Source organism: Esox lucius, chromosome 10, assembly GCF_011004845.1.
Source record: "Esox lucius isolate fEsoLuc1 chromosome 10, fEsoLuc1.pri, whole genome shotgun sequence".
Classification (NCBI taxonomy): Eukaryota; Metazoa; Chordata; class Actinopteri; order Esociformes; family Esocidae; genus Esox; species Esox lucius.
In genome coordinates, this window is record NC_047578.1 from 12,459,475 (window position 1) to 12,475,170 (window position 15,696).

Below are 15,696 nucleotides of genomic sequence, written 5' to 3' on the forward strand. Positions count from 1 at the left end.
AAAAAAACTATGAACTTTGACACAGCACACAGACAAACAAACAAACACACACACACATACGGATGTCCTGCTATCATCCCCCATGCTAATACTTCTGTTAATTTTGTATTAGGTCCGCAATCTAGAAAACACATTAAACCATATATCCAGATGCAGGTAACAATCCCTTAGGGACAGTACAACATTTACTTGGGGTGTTGCTGGTCGTACTTAGGTGTCATATAAAGGCAAGATTCTCCCCATAACAAAACATATATTATCCTCTTCAAAAATCACAATACCTGTATTTGATTTTCTTCTTATTCCTACTATATCGTGTCACCCCTAATATATGGGTGTGGATGGGAGTCCTCTTATAATAGCTTAACTTCCAGAGATGAGGTATTAGGTGGGACAGTCACGGCCCCAGGTGAAAGTGATCTTCCAGATTACTGTGACTATTGAAGATCTCAGCAGATTACATTCACAGATCTGCAACTCGAGGTTCTAAGGTTCTGCAGATCACCATTCCGACACTGATGATTGTCCAGTACGTTTGTATGCCACAGCTGTTGTTATTACCCGGCGTGAGGATCTGTTGTGCATGTGCTATATGAATGTATGTATGTCTGTGTGTTTGTTTTCTGTGTATTTCTGTGCTGGTATCAAAGGTTGAACAACATGCATCGTGTCTTTGGCCACATACACACAGAAATATTCAGACTGTGTAATGGCTCTTGGCTGGCTCTGCCAGCATATGCAAGTCAAGTGCCCATCACTGCCCCTGGAGAGCCATGCCCGCTCACCGCATGGCACCAGAAGGAATACTGAACCTCGCTGTTACCATGGCTATGCTGGAACACTGGTACAGCCCTGTGACTAAAATGCCAACAAGGACAATTTTGGGATCCATACACTGCAAGAAAGCCATAACTAATATACAGTGTATATTCTGTAGCCAAAATAAGCTCGTGGTGTCTCAGTAGGAATAATCTTCCAGGAAAACATAATAGATTGTATGGAGTCTAATCCTCATGTGTATTTGTATAGTGGAGAAATTTTTACCCAGGCTAAGACATGTCCATAGCCTACAGTTCTTAGAGATGACAGCACCGTAAGCACACTTCATACTACATCTCCCACGATGCAACACATTCCTTCAATGTTAGAAGGAAGATTCAAAGGGAGAGGGGCTCTTCATAGCTCATTCAATTCCCAGTCCAAATTAAGCCTTTATCTTTATAACCAGGTATACATTGTTCTTGATATCAGTGTGCTGCTAGTGATAAACAGCATCTGGGACATTATACACAAAATCTACCTGACACGACAATCTTTAAATAATTTGCTGTGTGCCAAGCGGAGTGTATAAGAAATGGAGGAGTAAGTATGAGAGTGTTGCCTATACTTTGTGTTTGCTGTCTATTTTGGTTTAATTACCATGGACATTTATTGAAGTATCAGTCGACTGTCAGAGCTGGCACAGTGGCCTTAGGCTTGAGTGAGTCAGATACTGTGTGTGTATGAAAGAGAGAGAGAGAGAGAGAGAGAGAGAGGGGGAGAGAGAGAGACAGAGAGAAAGGGAGAGAGCTACACACAGAGAGGAAAAGGAAAAAAGATATAAAAGACGTGGGCTGTCTGGTGGATTGTGTCAGGCTTTGTGTGGCCGAAACAAAGCAGTGTCGACCACTAGGGGGCAACCTTGTGTTACTAAATGCACTAAGCTGCTGTGGGTGACCGACCACGTCTCTGTCACCACCAGGCGGCGGCAGAGTGTCCTGCTAAACTTCTCCCATTGCCTTGACAATTACATTTGTGGCCAGACAGGTGCTGTCACACACACACACACACATATATATATATATATATATGAGAGTAAGAAAGAGAGAGCGAGAGAGAAAGAGAGAGAGAGACAAATCAATATCAGAAGAATTTGACTGGACTGTTGTAACAGACTTATATGTTACAACATTTGTTTGCTCCCTCATTCCTTATTCACCTTCATATCAACGAGGCCCTATATGTTTGAGCCAGCTGATTGGAACCAAAGACTCATCACTCATCACTGTTCCTGTGCCTGTCTGTCTATGCGTGTGTTTTAATAGGGTAACTTTAGTCTGTGCCTCTTCATCTATTGTTTCATACTGTGTAAATGGTTGAGTTGTTTGACATGTCCTCCACATTGTAAAATAGTTGGATATGTTTTAATTCACATCCAACTTAAGTTCCAACTATAGAATGCCCTTCAGACTGATCAATGATCCTTAAACAGAGTGTTTTTAGTTCTCATTAGGACAACTTCTTTCATCTGTGATGAATACTTATGCAAGCATCATATTTAAAGTGACTAAACATCTTCTGTTTAGCCACTTTACCAAAAGTCCTGATTGATGGAGTGCTGTAGGGTTGGTTGTTCTTCTAACACAGTGTTTCTCGACACTGCTCCTGGCCCCCCTGCCCTGAATGTTTTAGATCTCTCCTTGCTCTGTCAAACCAGATTTCAGCTCATTATCCAGTCCTTCATGAGGAACATCAGGTATGTTACGGCAGGGAGTGATCTAAAACATGCAGGGTAGGGGGGCATTCAGGAGCAGGGTTGAGAAACACTGTTCTAACAGGTTCTCCCATCCCTGCAGAGAAAATCTGAAGCTCTATTAGATTGGCCATTTGGTTCTTGGTCAAACATTTACCCATACATCTATCTGCTCCTTATGTCGCAAGACTTGTGATGCATCATCTTATGATATGCTAAAATATTTCACCTTAGAAAAGATCCATTAAAGGGATAACTCACCCAAATTACAAAATGCTGCAGTGGTGTACTTGCCTGGTGGGCAGAGGCAGAGCTACCATTAGGCAAAGTAAACAGCTGCCTAGGGCCCCAGAATGACTGGGGCCCTGGTGAAAATTCTAAATGAAATTTACAAAAATATTAAATATACTACAGTATGTTATTTTTCATATTTATGTTTCTCCCAAATATGTAAACCAATTATATCCTGCCTTCCATTACATTATTCATGTGCGAGACGAAGCCGATCCCCCCTATCTTACTCAAATGGTTTGTCCCATATTGTTTCTCAGCCGGCAGCGCAAAATACGTGAGGTAGCTTAATCTGTTAGTCTACAGTAAGAGAGAAAGATAGGAAACTTGGGCAATTATGAAACAATTATATGTTAGTGGTGCAGCAAAAAGACAGAAGAAGGAGGAAAACAACATTTTTATTGCCACCCTCCCAAATGAGACCAATTTTTTTTCTTCTGCCATCAATGTTAGCAATTGTAGTATTAGTTTAGCGGCTGCGGCTGGTACTACTTCATTGAATAGCTTAGCTGCTGCAGCAATTCCTGAAGACGATTTGCCATTGACAGGCCATGAAGAAAGCACTATGCACCATCATCACAAATGGACACCACCAGACATTAAAGAGGGAGAGAGAAAGCATCAGAATCAGGACCAGGACATTAATGAGGGAGGGAGAGAAAGTAATAAGCACAACCAGAAAAGGACATTAAAGAGGTAGAAAAATCTACAAGAGAGCAAGGTATATGCATTCATCATAATTTAGAAACATTACACTGAACAACATGACTAGGTGCTTCACTGTAGTTAAACAATATGACTAGGTGATTCACTTAAGTTAAACAACATGACTAGGTGATTCACTTAAGTTAAACAACATGACTAGGTGATTCACTGTAGTTAAAGAACATGATTAGGTGCTTCACTGTAGTTAAACAACATGATTATGTGATTCACTGTAGTTAAACAACATGACTAGGTGCTTCACTGTATTTAAGCAACATGACTAGGTGCTTCACTGTATTTAAGCAACATGACTAGGTGCTTCACTGTATTTAAACAACATGACTAGGTGATTCACTGTAGTTAAACAACATGACTAGGTGCTTCACTGTATTTAAGCAACATGACTAGGTGCTTCACTGTATTTAAGCAACATGACTAGGTGCTTCACTGTATTTATACAAAATGACTAGGTGATTCACTGTAGTTAAACAACATGATTATGTGATTCACTGTAGTTAAACAACATGACTAGGTGCTTCACTGTATTTAAGCAACATGACTAGGTGCTTCACTGTAGTTAAACAACATGACTAGGTGATTCACTGTAGTTAAACAACATGACTAGGTGATTCACTGTAGTTAAACAACATGATTAGGTGCTTCACTGTAGTTAAACAACATGACTAGGTGCTTTACTGTAGTTAAACAACATGACTAGGTGATTCACTGTAGTTAAACAAAATGACTAGGTGCTTCACTGTAGTTAAACAACATGACTTACTGTAGTCATTGCTGATATGGCAGCATATATCCTTAATTAAATATTTTTTCAGCTTGTTTATTTACTCTCTTCAGAAAGGGGCAGCAGTACAAGTGTCTTAGGAAGCGGCATTTCCAATCAACCATTATCGGTACGGCTCAGAAGGTAAAGAAATACAATATTTAAGGGCCTCAACCAGTCTATGCCTTGGACCCCCAAATCTCTATAACCGCCTCTGCCAGAGGGGAGTGTATGGACGTGGTATGGCAGGAATCCATGCTTCTGTTAGGTTTCCCTGGGATCATTTGTTATGGTTCACCTGGCATGGTTCTTGGCTAAGATCATTTTTGCCCGGTTATTTAGTTTGGCTGAACAGAATAATTGTGATTGTTCCAAACGTCTTCCATTTCAATGATAGAGTTCACTGTGGTCCTGAAAACTTTTAATGCTTCAGCAATGTTTTTCAAACCGTCCCCAGATAAAGCGAGTTCCTTGGAGTTCATGGCTTGGTGTTCACTCTGATATACACTGTGAAGTGTGGGAACTTATTTACCAGGGTTGTGCCTTTACAAATCATGTCCAATCAAATAACTTTGCCTCAGATGGACTCCAATTCGTTTGTGCAGACCTAGCAATGATGATCAAAAGACATGAGATGCAACTGACCTCAATGTGGCTGGACAAATATTCTGAATGCTTATGTTCATGTTCAGTTGAACATTGTAAATAATTTGGCATCAATTTTGTAAAAACGTGTTCTTGCTTTGGCAATCATTTAAGTTAATAACATAACACAACGTGGAGCATTTGAAAGGGTCTGAATACTTTCCGAACCTACTATTATAAAAGCAGACTATTGAAAAGAGAAACATGATGCCTAGATGGCTACAACGCAGTTACCTTAAGAGCAAGTTAAAAATACTTGGCTTGATCGCAAAGTGTTGTAGTCTATTGGATTGATCACCTCTGTCATCGCACGGTGAGAAATGATGATAATTAAAATCCACCGACATAATAATGAAACTGCTGACAGAAAGCCCGTTCCGTCTGGGTTTCTCGCGGACGTCCCCGAGTAGCTGTTACCTGAATTACACCTGCTGGCGTCACATCCACTTGTCACACACACACAGACACACACGCACAGACACATACACACATGGTACCAGGGAGCGCGCATATATCTGACAAACTCCACTCGATAGCAATTGGATTCCACCGATCTACCGCGGATGACTCCATGATCTCCTGGTGGATGGTGTTAACACATTCGGTCGGTTCACACCTTCCCCTCCGTAACTTTAATGGGGACTTGGACAACACTGAGGGAAAATGCCTGTGATGAAAGGATTACTTGCGCCGCAGAACACGTTTCTGGACACTATAGCCACACGTTTTGACGGCACACGTAAGTTTGTTTTCTTTCTAGTAGCCTTTTTAATACTTAAATTAGACCTTAATCAATAGCCTCAGTTGTAACATCCGTCCCACCCGTTAATTGCACTTGCATTCTAGTCAATTAGTAAGACAAATTTAGGAGTAATGTATACTTCCTCCACAAACAGCCAATGAAACAAAAGCACAAACCTAGCAGGTGGTCAAGTTAATGTAAGTGAAAGGATACATTTTAGAAAGTTTTTTTCCCCTTATGAATGTAAAAGAGGTAGGCTACATATGTGTGAGGTAGGGTATGCTACTTTGGTGTGGACTAGAAGCTACTGTTAAAATTATTGTTCAATTTGTCAGCGCATTAAGAACATTACTTTATAACTTGAATGAGATGGCTACCGGGGACAGCAACGTTCAGCACCACGGATAGCGAATCAATTTATCGCGGGGGTTCCCTTCGACGCGCGCCTACTCAAACCATATACTTAACTTGATAATAATGCTTACACACATTCTAAACCTCTAGAATATTCTACTCGGTTAGTTAAATAAATACATATGCCACTATGTCTGACAGATGTTACTCATAGTTCTTAGACCTGACACAAAAATTGTTATGAGTTTTTCAGACGACATTCAGACAAACACATTCCGTGAAATGAACATGTATTAATTCCGTTCTATGACCGCCAAGTCCCGCGGTGAATGCGATTTTCCTCCCGCGGATCTGACAGTAGCAGTTGCATCTATCAAAATTAATTGGTCGGCGGCACCATTACAGCAGGTGGGTTTACTTCCCAAGGCAGAGGCACACCCGGGCATCTTTTAAAGGACAGTTTTCTTCTTATTCTTCCTTTCTGCCACAGTCCGAAAAAGATATCCATTTGCAGTCAGGGTGGTGATATAACCGTCCTATGTTTATAAGAAGTCGGTCATTTTAGAAGTTTAGAATGCAGTTTAGTGTTACTTGTTCTGCTACATTAACTCCAAAATTAGGCAATTGTTTTTTTTCTACATCTGGGTATTAGCCTGGTTGCTAATCTGTTTCTGCTCTTTTGCGAACTCTTTATGGAATTGTAATGCCATTTCAAATGTGTTTTGACAATGATAGCCTATTAGATTATAGCCAAGAGCACAAACAGATCTGGGACCCGAAGCAGGATTCCCTCCAGAGAAAAAGAGGAACCGTTTCAGAATCTTTAACAGGTCACAGATATTATGCCTAATATGTTTTAGCTTGTGTGTCTATGCTTCTTATTACTTAATGTGTCTCAGCAATGCTCATTTTGCATAATTATTGGACCATAAAAAACTAAATATTTACACGCACTCTTGATTAATCTTCAGTAGCGGCGCACTTTTCTTTACGGTAATGGGCAGGACCAGGCAGGCCTGGATACGGCTACGCTGTTACATTCTAGAACATACTGTATTTCACTGCTCTAATTCTGCCGTGTGAGTTGATAGATGATTCTAAACTCAGTGACGTCACCACAGACTAACTATAGTCCATAGGCCTACTACTTTATTCAAGACTTCATAAACACATTTGCCAGGAGATTGAATGCGAAAAACCATGCAGCAATGGATAGGAAAGATTTAAACGAATAACACAAATAACAACAACCATGAATGCAAAACAAATTGATGAATTCATATTTCATGAACAATAACGTGTCTATTTACATGGAATACCAAAAAAAAGTAGGGGCTTCAGTGTATGAGTAATATCGGGGTAGCAGCGGACACGTAATAAACAGTGGCAGCAGCAGCAGCAACATATTGTATTTTATGAGTACTGTATGCATTTGTTGCGTCAATAATCATGTGTCAATAAACATGTAAAACATGTTTGTGTGTGTGTGTGTGGGCAGAGTTTGGTGTGTATATGTGTGCATACAGTCATTACTCCAGCTGTTCAGACATAGGAAGGTAGCCACCTCCATCCCAAATGTCTCCATTATCTATTCCCTTTAAAGAGCTCTGCATATGACTAGGGCCCACAATGCTCTGGTACAGGGCTGTCCAATCATGTTCCTGGAAAACCCACTCACCATCCTGTAGGTTTTCACTTCAACCCTAATTCTGTTCACCTGATTCTAAATAATTACCTAGATGAAATGCAAAATCTCCATAATCAAAAGCAGGGTTAATCTCCAAGAATAGGGTTGGTCAGACCTGCTCTGGTAAAAAGTATTCCACTATACAGCAAATAAGATGCCATTTAGGGTGCGCACAATCCTAAATATTAATGTCCCACTAAGAAATAGGTCTCTATAGAGTACTGCTGTGAATGCAGTTACCTCTACAACACTACATCACAATGAACACACTGCTGTCCTTGAGCTGCATCAGACAGAAACCTGGGATGAACTGAATGAGCAAACAAAATGGAAGCAGTGAAGCCTGACCAGATAAATTGTGCTCGGTGGCTGGTGCCCTGGTCTGACCAGGGGCCCAGAGGGAGGAACCAAACAGAGGGGCCTGCCTCATGGGCCAGCTGACGTCATGGTTCGGTAGGCCCAGATCGACAGGAAGGAAAGAGCTGTCAACTGGCTGACAACATCGTTCCGATTGTGTCCTATAGACATGTCCTCATTGAAAAGAATGGACTCAGCTGTGTTACGATATGTGTCCCATACATTTCTACTGCGCACGTGTCCTTAGTTAGACTGCACGTGTCCTTAGTAGAACTATATACGTATCCTTAGTTAGACGGCATGTGTCCTTAGTAAGACTGCACATGTCCTTAGTTAGACTGCACGTGTCCTTAGTAGAACTATATATGTGTCCTTAGTTAGACGGCACATGTCCTTAGTTAGACTGCACGTGTCCTTAGTTAGACTGCACATGTCCTTAGTTAGACTGCACGTGTCCTTAGTTAGACTGCACATGTCCTTAGTTAGACTGCACATGTCCTTAGTTAGACTGCATGTGTCCTTAGTTACACGGCACGTGTCCTTAGTTAGACTGCACGTGTCCTTAGTTAGACTGCACGTGTCCTTAGTAGAACTATATACCTGTCCTTAGTTAGACGGCACGTGTCCTTAGTTAGACTGCACGTGTCCTTAGTTAGACTGCACGTGTCCTTAGTAACACGGCACGTGTCCTTAGTTAGACTGCACGCGTCCTTAGTTAGACGGCACATGTCCTTAGTTAGACTGCACGTGTCCTTAGTTAGACTGCAAGTGTCCTTAGTTAGATGGCATATCTGTCCTTGTTTAGACTGTATATGTGTCCTCAGAGCCGAGGACTAATGGTAAAACAACATTGTTCATGAGAGTTCCAGTTGACTCTGAGTCAAACTGTTGAATTTGGTTCATGCTAAAAAAAAATATATACTTACAGTCATGTTACATCATCATCATTCATTTGGGATTTTGGATGTCTTATGTGACACCCATTAGAAGTCATTACACTGACTCACATTTAGGCCAAGCGTATACCATGGAGAGACTGCACAGCGGACGCACACACTGGGGACTGTATAGCATCACTTCAACGTTTCATGAACCTCAACGGTTAACATTGGTTGAGAGTTAATGCCTAAAGTCTTTATCTAAACTCCCAGTAAAACGCTGTGTAATAGTTCCCAAAGGGCTCCTCTGTCACGGCCGTTCTGCAGATTGCTATTTTTCCACTCTGAGCGAGTAATTCCACCAACAGCCAGGTAATTATAGTTACGTACTGACACGCTTTCTCAGAGGGGTGGGGGTGGGGTGGTGGTGGTGGGGGGGGGGGGTGCTGGGATATGGCTGTAGCGACTGTTCCTGTAAGTGTATGTGGATGTGTGTATTATGAGACCAGAGCAGACAATTTCCATCCGGTGATTAACATTTCTTTAAAGAAGCGTCTGTAATTAAGCTGTTGGAAGATTCGCCAGAGGATTGCAATGATTAGAGATGGACAGTAAATGAGTGTTTAAAGCTGACTCAGGTTTGGCTCAGGTCTCGTTGACAGACAGAACCTTCTCATAGAGATCACAGCGGTTCACCTCTCTGTGAAAAGGAACAGAGTGATGTTATGTCTGCGCCACCTTTTTAAAATGCCACCTCTGTCTCTAGCAATTGACCTCTCATGAATCTCTGTGAAGTAATCATTACGTTGGAAACCTTTCAAAGCAATCTGAGTGGCAGTCGTACCACTTTGCTTGGATTGATAAGTCACACCTTTTAAGATAGGGTTAAAGGATATAAGGTGGTCGTGCATTTATTTCCCATTAATTTTGCTCTCATATTTTATATGAAAGACACTTTTATTCCATTACAGAATGGCGACGCAACAAGGGCACTCAGTGCATTTTCACCGAGAGCCATCATGGGTTGAAGAAGGCATGTTTGGAAACCACAGTAGGAGACAACATCAACACCCGTCTATCGGCCAGATTCTAAGGTCTCAATGCTGTATGGCAACAGAGAGCTCCGCAATGTCTGTTAGTGAGAATGCTAATTATAATCTCTAATGGACTGTCAAAAATGATCGTCAATCAGGGTTGAGATAAACCAATTCTTGGTGAGGGCCCCAATTAGCCATTTTCATACTTAATTGTTTGAGAGAGGAATGGGGTGAGAAGGAGGAGAGAGGGAGGAGAGAAGGAGGAATAAGAGAGGATGGATCTGGGCGGTGAGAGGTCTACTGTAGGGAGTCAGACGTTCGTACAGGGAGAGGTAAGCATCAGCGGGTGAGGAGTACTGTAAAGAGGGAGAGAGAGGCAAGCGACCTCCGTACAATTCACAGGAATGTATGAAATGTAATGACTGCAGTAATCTTCCTAGTAGCATGAGCCAATGGGATGTGATGTTTGAGAGCTAACAAAAGCTCCAGCTACGATTAAAGTTGAGGGTTTGTCTAATGATTTGAAATCTTCAATTAGTCAGCCTGAGAGGAGAAAAGTTGAAAGAGTTTTTGTTGGTGTGTGTGTGTGTGTGTGTGCGTGGATTTTTTACATATGTGCATGTGTGTTTTACTAGTCTAGTGATAATCTTGACAAGAAGAGTGAGGGGGGGGGGCTGTCCCCACAAGGAGAGAGATTTCTAAAAGGTGTCTGTGTGTGTTTGGATCTTGTCTTCACACTCTCCTGACGATAGGTTATGTATTGTGTGTGTATTTTGTATTAGTTTGGAGCAGTGAAATGGTTCTAAAGGGTGGTGGGGTGAAGGAGTTGGCTGCCCTTCAGAGTCTCAGTGGCTTCCTGCTTGGCCAGGTGTGCCTGTAGTGGGTTGTACAGGTATTTCTGACAGTATGCTTATTTTTAATTGACTATAACTATGATTAATTTGGCCATTTCTCCATAACATTGGATATCTTACATTTCTGAAATGTAGAATTGTAAGTATTTAGCTGGCACTCTTGTCCATAGAATGAGATAACTAGGTGAGACCAACCACACAACCTAATAACAGTAAATACACCTTACTCAGTGAAAAAACTATCAGCGAAGTCAGCACTAGAAGCAAGAAAAAAAACAGTTGATAATAATAAAAGATTGTAAGCATTGTTCTGAAAAAGGGCAGGGATTATGTCATAGCTTCAAGGTTAAGCTGGTTCCACCATTGGGATGCAAGGAAAGAGAAACATTTTGAGTGTGCTGAGCGGTTGCTGCCTTCCTGAAGCGTGAGCCTACCAACTATGCCAACTTTCTTGACAGAAAATATTTAATTGCATTTCCTGTTTGTGACGCTGTACTTTGTAGCCTCATTTCTCGGTCGTTATTCCACTGCTAGAGTCTTGTGGTTATATTGTGAGTTGAGCCCTTGCTTGTTTGCCAGTGTAATGTATTATTTATGCTTGCCCAGGCATATGAGTAGAGCCATCAGTACATAAGATTGTACAGAAATTGTGGCATTCCTGCATTATTCAGGCTCATATCTTGTGCAGTTAAGATATCTGTATCCTTAATTTGCCCTGAACTGTTTGTAATTGCACGAAGAGACAGTGAGACGCACGGCCGGGTGGAGTAGGGGGGCGGAGACAGCAGCCACCATGTCATGGCCTCAGCCCCCCCCCCCGACGATATTCTACAATCACTGTGGGCAAGCATCGTTTGTCTGTTTATGATTGTATGTCACACACTCAATCAGCGGCCCCTGATCAAAACACGTTTCCGCGGCGATGTTTGTGCACAGAGGCTTTGCAATGTGTTCTGAGTGACGGATAATGCATACTTGAGTAATAGGTGTTACTAAAATATTAAGTGCAATTCTGGGTTTTCAATTGTTTTTTGAGTATCAGGCGGGATCAAATGGATACGATTACAGAAATTAATCAAACGACACTGGCATAGAGGCCAATAATTCAGATGTGAGATGATCACTGCCTAGATTCGTACCTTCTCCGCCTCCAGGGGTTTATCCAGGGAACAAAGGTTCTTTGAACTCTGGGAGGATGATGGAGAGGTTTTGGTGCAGATGGGTCTTCCACTGGAGGAAGAGGAGCTCAGTCTTGTCAAGGTTGAGCTTGAAGTGGTGGGCTGACATCCAAGTATGGAACACAGAAATGCATTTCGCGACCTCAGAGAGAGGGGAAGGAGAGAAAAAGTCCAGTGTCATTATTGGCATCACAATAATAGGAGAGTCCATGAGAGGATATGATTAAGCTAAACTACATGGTGTATAGAGAGAAAATGACCTAGAACTGAGCCCTGGGGACGTGGGTAGTGAGAGACCATCGGGGAGACACAGATTCATCAGCCATTATAAGATGTCTGCCAGGTAGGATGCAATCCAACAATGTGCAGACAGTTTGACCAAACGCATTGGAAAATCCAAGACAGAAAGATACTTTATCACAGCTGTTGCTAAAGGATAATCCCTCTGGTTGAGCATTTCAGATGGTTTCCACAAGAGTCCTGTGAACACTGAAAACCTGGCCAAGCTCTCATGGTTCGGCCAGTTGAGATTCTCCTGTCCTGACTCAGCAAGTAGAAAGAAAAAATTGTTTGGGATCAGTTGGGATGGGATCAGTTGGAGCTCTGTCCTACTTTCCTACACCTTTGAATGAATTATCACAGAGTTGCTACTGGGCTCCATGTTGGTGAGAATACATATTCATTATCACACTGTTTTCCAGGAGAATGGAATAGCAACATGTGTTTCATATATACAATATTTACATACGGTATGACCAATCAACCACAGTCAGGTCGCAGTAAGAAGGGGTTACTGTTGCCTGAATAACCCCTATTCTCTGGGTATTGCATTTCAACAGGGCTTCAGAAATTCTGTTGGGGATTCCCCCATGATCTCATCTCATTCAACTCCTTCAACTCTATCCTTTAATAAACCCAATTTAACATTCTCTATTGTTCTCTCTCCTTTTCTAATATTCTGTATCTTTTTCAAACTTCTCTCTCCTCTAACCTGCCTCAACCTTCCCTCTCCTTCTCTGTTCTTCTCCTCCCACAATCTTTCTATCCCTCTTTCAATCTGCTTGACCCAGCATTCCCTTTCTTCTTGCCTTTCATCCCTCTCTACCGTTCCCATCCTTCTTCTGTGTATATCCTTACCTTCTATCCCTCCCCCCTCTCCGTCCCCCTCTCTCTCGCTCCCTGGCTCCCTCTCCCTTTCCCTGTGGGGACTCCACACAGCTGTCAGAGAGCAGTGGGAGTACAGGGGGGAGATGATCTATGGGCTGCTATACTGGAGCAATTAGGCAAAGAGATTCAGAAGAGAGAAAGAGACGGTGAGAGAGAGAGTAGGGGGGGAGAGAGAGACATGAGGAACGGGAGCAGCGGGAGAGAGGGGTATGAATGGAGTGACAGGAAAATGGAAAGAGTGGGGGAGAGAGAAGGTGAGGATTTAGTGAGGGAGGTTGAGGGATATGAGGAGAGATGGGGATCTGAGATGGAATGTTGAGGAGATGGAGTTGATTAGTGGGAGAGGAAGCAGGAAACATGAATGAAATGTGAATATGGAAGTACGGCTGGAGATACTGTAGATGGGGATAAAGGATGGAAAGGGCTAGAGGGGGAGATGGTGTCAAGGTTAGAGGAGAGAGAGAGAGAGAGAGAGAAGGAGAATGATGGACATAGATGGATGAAGGGAAAAGTAGAACAGAAGTTCCCGAAAGAAGAACGATGGGTGGGTGGAAAACAGGGATGAATTGAGGCTTTTGTGGGCAAGGAGAGGAAGAGTAATTAGATAGTGAGACTAAAAACAGTAGGAGGGAGACAGAAAGCAGCTGGGAGGAGGGATGGAGAAAGGGAGGGAGGAGAGAGAGTTAAAGGAGGGAGAAAGGAAGAAGGGGAGGGAGAGCGATGGAGGCCAGGTTGGGAGGGATGGAGAGAAGAAAGGATGGCAGGAGAGAGAGGGATGGAGGGGAAGAGGGGAGTAGAAGAAAGATTGAAGGGACTATATGAGATGAGAAAACGTAGGGTGAGAGGAGATGTTGGAGATGGAAAAGGACAGAAGTAGAAGCGGGGAATGAAAGGAGATTCAAAGAAAACATGAGCAATGGATCAGTAGGAGAAGTGGAGAGGACTGGTGACTGGAGAGGCTTGGTGGGGAGAGACCACAAGTTGACATTACAAGTTACTTGTGATTATTCAGAAGTGTCTGTACCCCCCACTGCCCCAAATCACACCCAGCCTTGATTCAATCTGTGCTATTAAAGAGCAACCCAGCCACATGGGGACACCTGTGTTTATATGTGTGTGTGTGTGAGAGAGAGAGAGAGATATGGAGAGACTGCGAGAGAATTGTAAGAGAGAAATAACAGAAAGTATTTTGATAATGTGTTTTTTCACTGCACCCCAGTAAACACAGATCTTTATAGTACACACACACGCACACACACAAACATACGCACATATTTTATGCTACTATGCTTGTGGGCACCCAAAGCATAATTCACATTCAAAATCCTCTTTTACATAAACCCCACTCAAAAACGCCTAACCCTTAAACCCAACTGTAATGTTTAAACTCAACTAACCTAAGACAGAAGTAGATTTTTTTTCTTATTGCGATGGAAAATATCCCACAAAAATTGTAAACCCTGTACACTCTGGGAGAAGACACACACTCTGGGAGCAGACACACTCTGGGAGAAGACACACACCCTGGGAGCAGACAAACACCCTAGGAGCAGACACACACTCTGGGAGCAGACACACACTCTGGGAGCAGACACACACCCTGGGAGCAGACACACACTCTGGGAGCAGACACACACTCTGGGAGCAGACACACACCCTGGGAGCAGACACACACTCTGGGAGCAGACACACACCCTGGGAGCAGACACACACTCTGGGAGCAGACACACACCCTGGGAGCAGACACACACTCTGGGAGCAGACACACACTCTGGGAACAGACACACACCCTGGGAGCAGACACACACCCTGGGAGCAGACACACACTCTGGGAGCAGACACACACTCTGGGAGCAGACACACACCCTGGGAGCAGACACACACTCTGGGAGCAGACACACACTCTGGGAGCAGACACACACTCTGGGAGCAGACACACACCCTGGAACATCTTCAGACTGAGAGCCTCTCCTGGACGGGCAGAACACAAGGGAAAGGAGTTCAGGATGTCTGTCTGCACCTGTCTGTCTGCTCCAGTCTGTCTTGAACTGTCTGTCTGCAACTGTCTGTCTGCTCCGGTCTGTCTTGAACTGTCTGTCTGCACCTGTCTGTCTGTTCCTGTCTCTCTGCACCTGTCTGTCCTTGTCTGTGTGCACCTGTCTGTTTCATCTGTTTGTCTGTTTATGTCTGTTTGCCCAGTCTGTCTTCAGCTGTCTGTCTGCTCCTGTCTGTCTGCTCCGGTCTGTCTTTAGCTGTCTGTCTGATCCTGTCTTTTTGTTTTGGTGAGTCTTCAACTGTCTGTCACCTCCTGTCTGTTTTTCACTTAACTGTATGTATGTGTGTGTGTGTGTGTGTGTGTGTGTGCATGCGTGCATGCATGCGTGCAGCCTCCAGACAGTCCCAAGACATACTGCAGTCTGGCCTATAATGCAGAAAGCCTTTTCTGCTGATGTATATAAAAACATTCAGTATGTTTCTCTTCTGATTCACAAATCACTTCAGATTCAG

General features: G+C 43.0%; 1 protein-coding gene across 1 annotated transcript in view; it reads left to right on the top strand.

Annotated features, from left to right (window-relative positions):
* The first annotated feature begins 5,545 nt into the window (after window positions 1-5,545).
* Window positions 5,546-15,696, top strand: part of kcnh8 (potassium voltage-gated channel, subfamily H (eag-related), member 8) — a 53,931-nt gene continuing 43,780 nt past the window's right edge. The window contains exon 1 of the mRNA XM_013135493.4: window positions 5,546-5,673. Within this exon, the coding sequence (XP_012990947.2) occupies window positions 5,598-5,673 (76 nt within the window). The 5' untranslated portion in view covers window positions 5,546-5,597. The remainder of the gene's footprint in view (window positions 5,674-15,696) is intronic.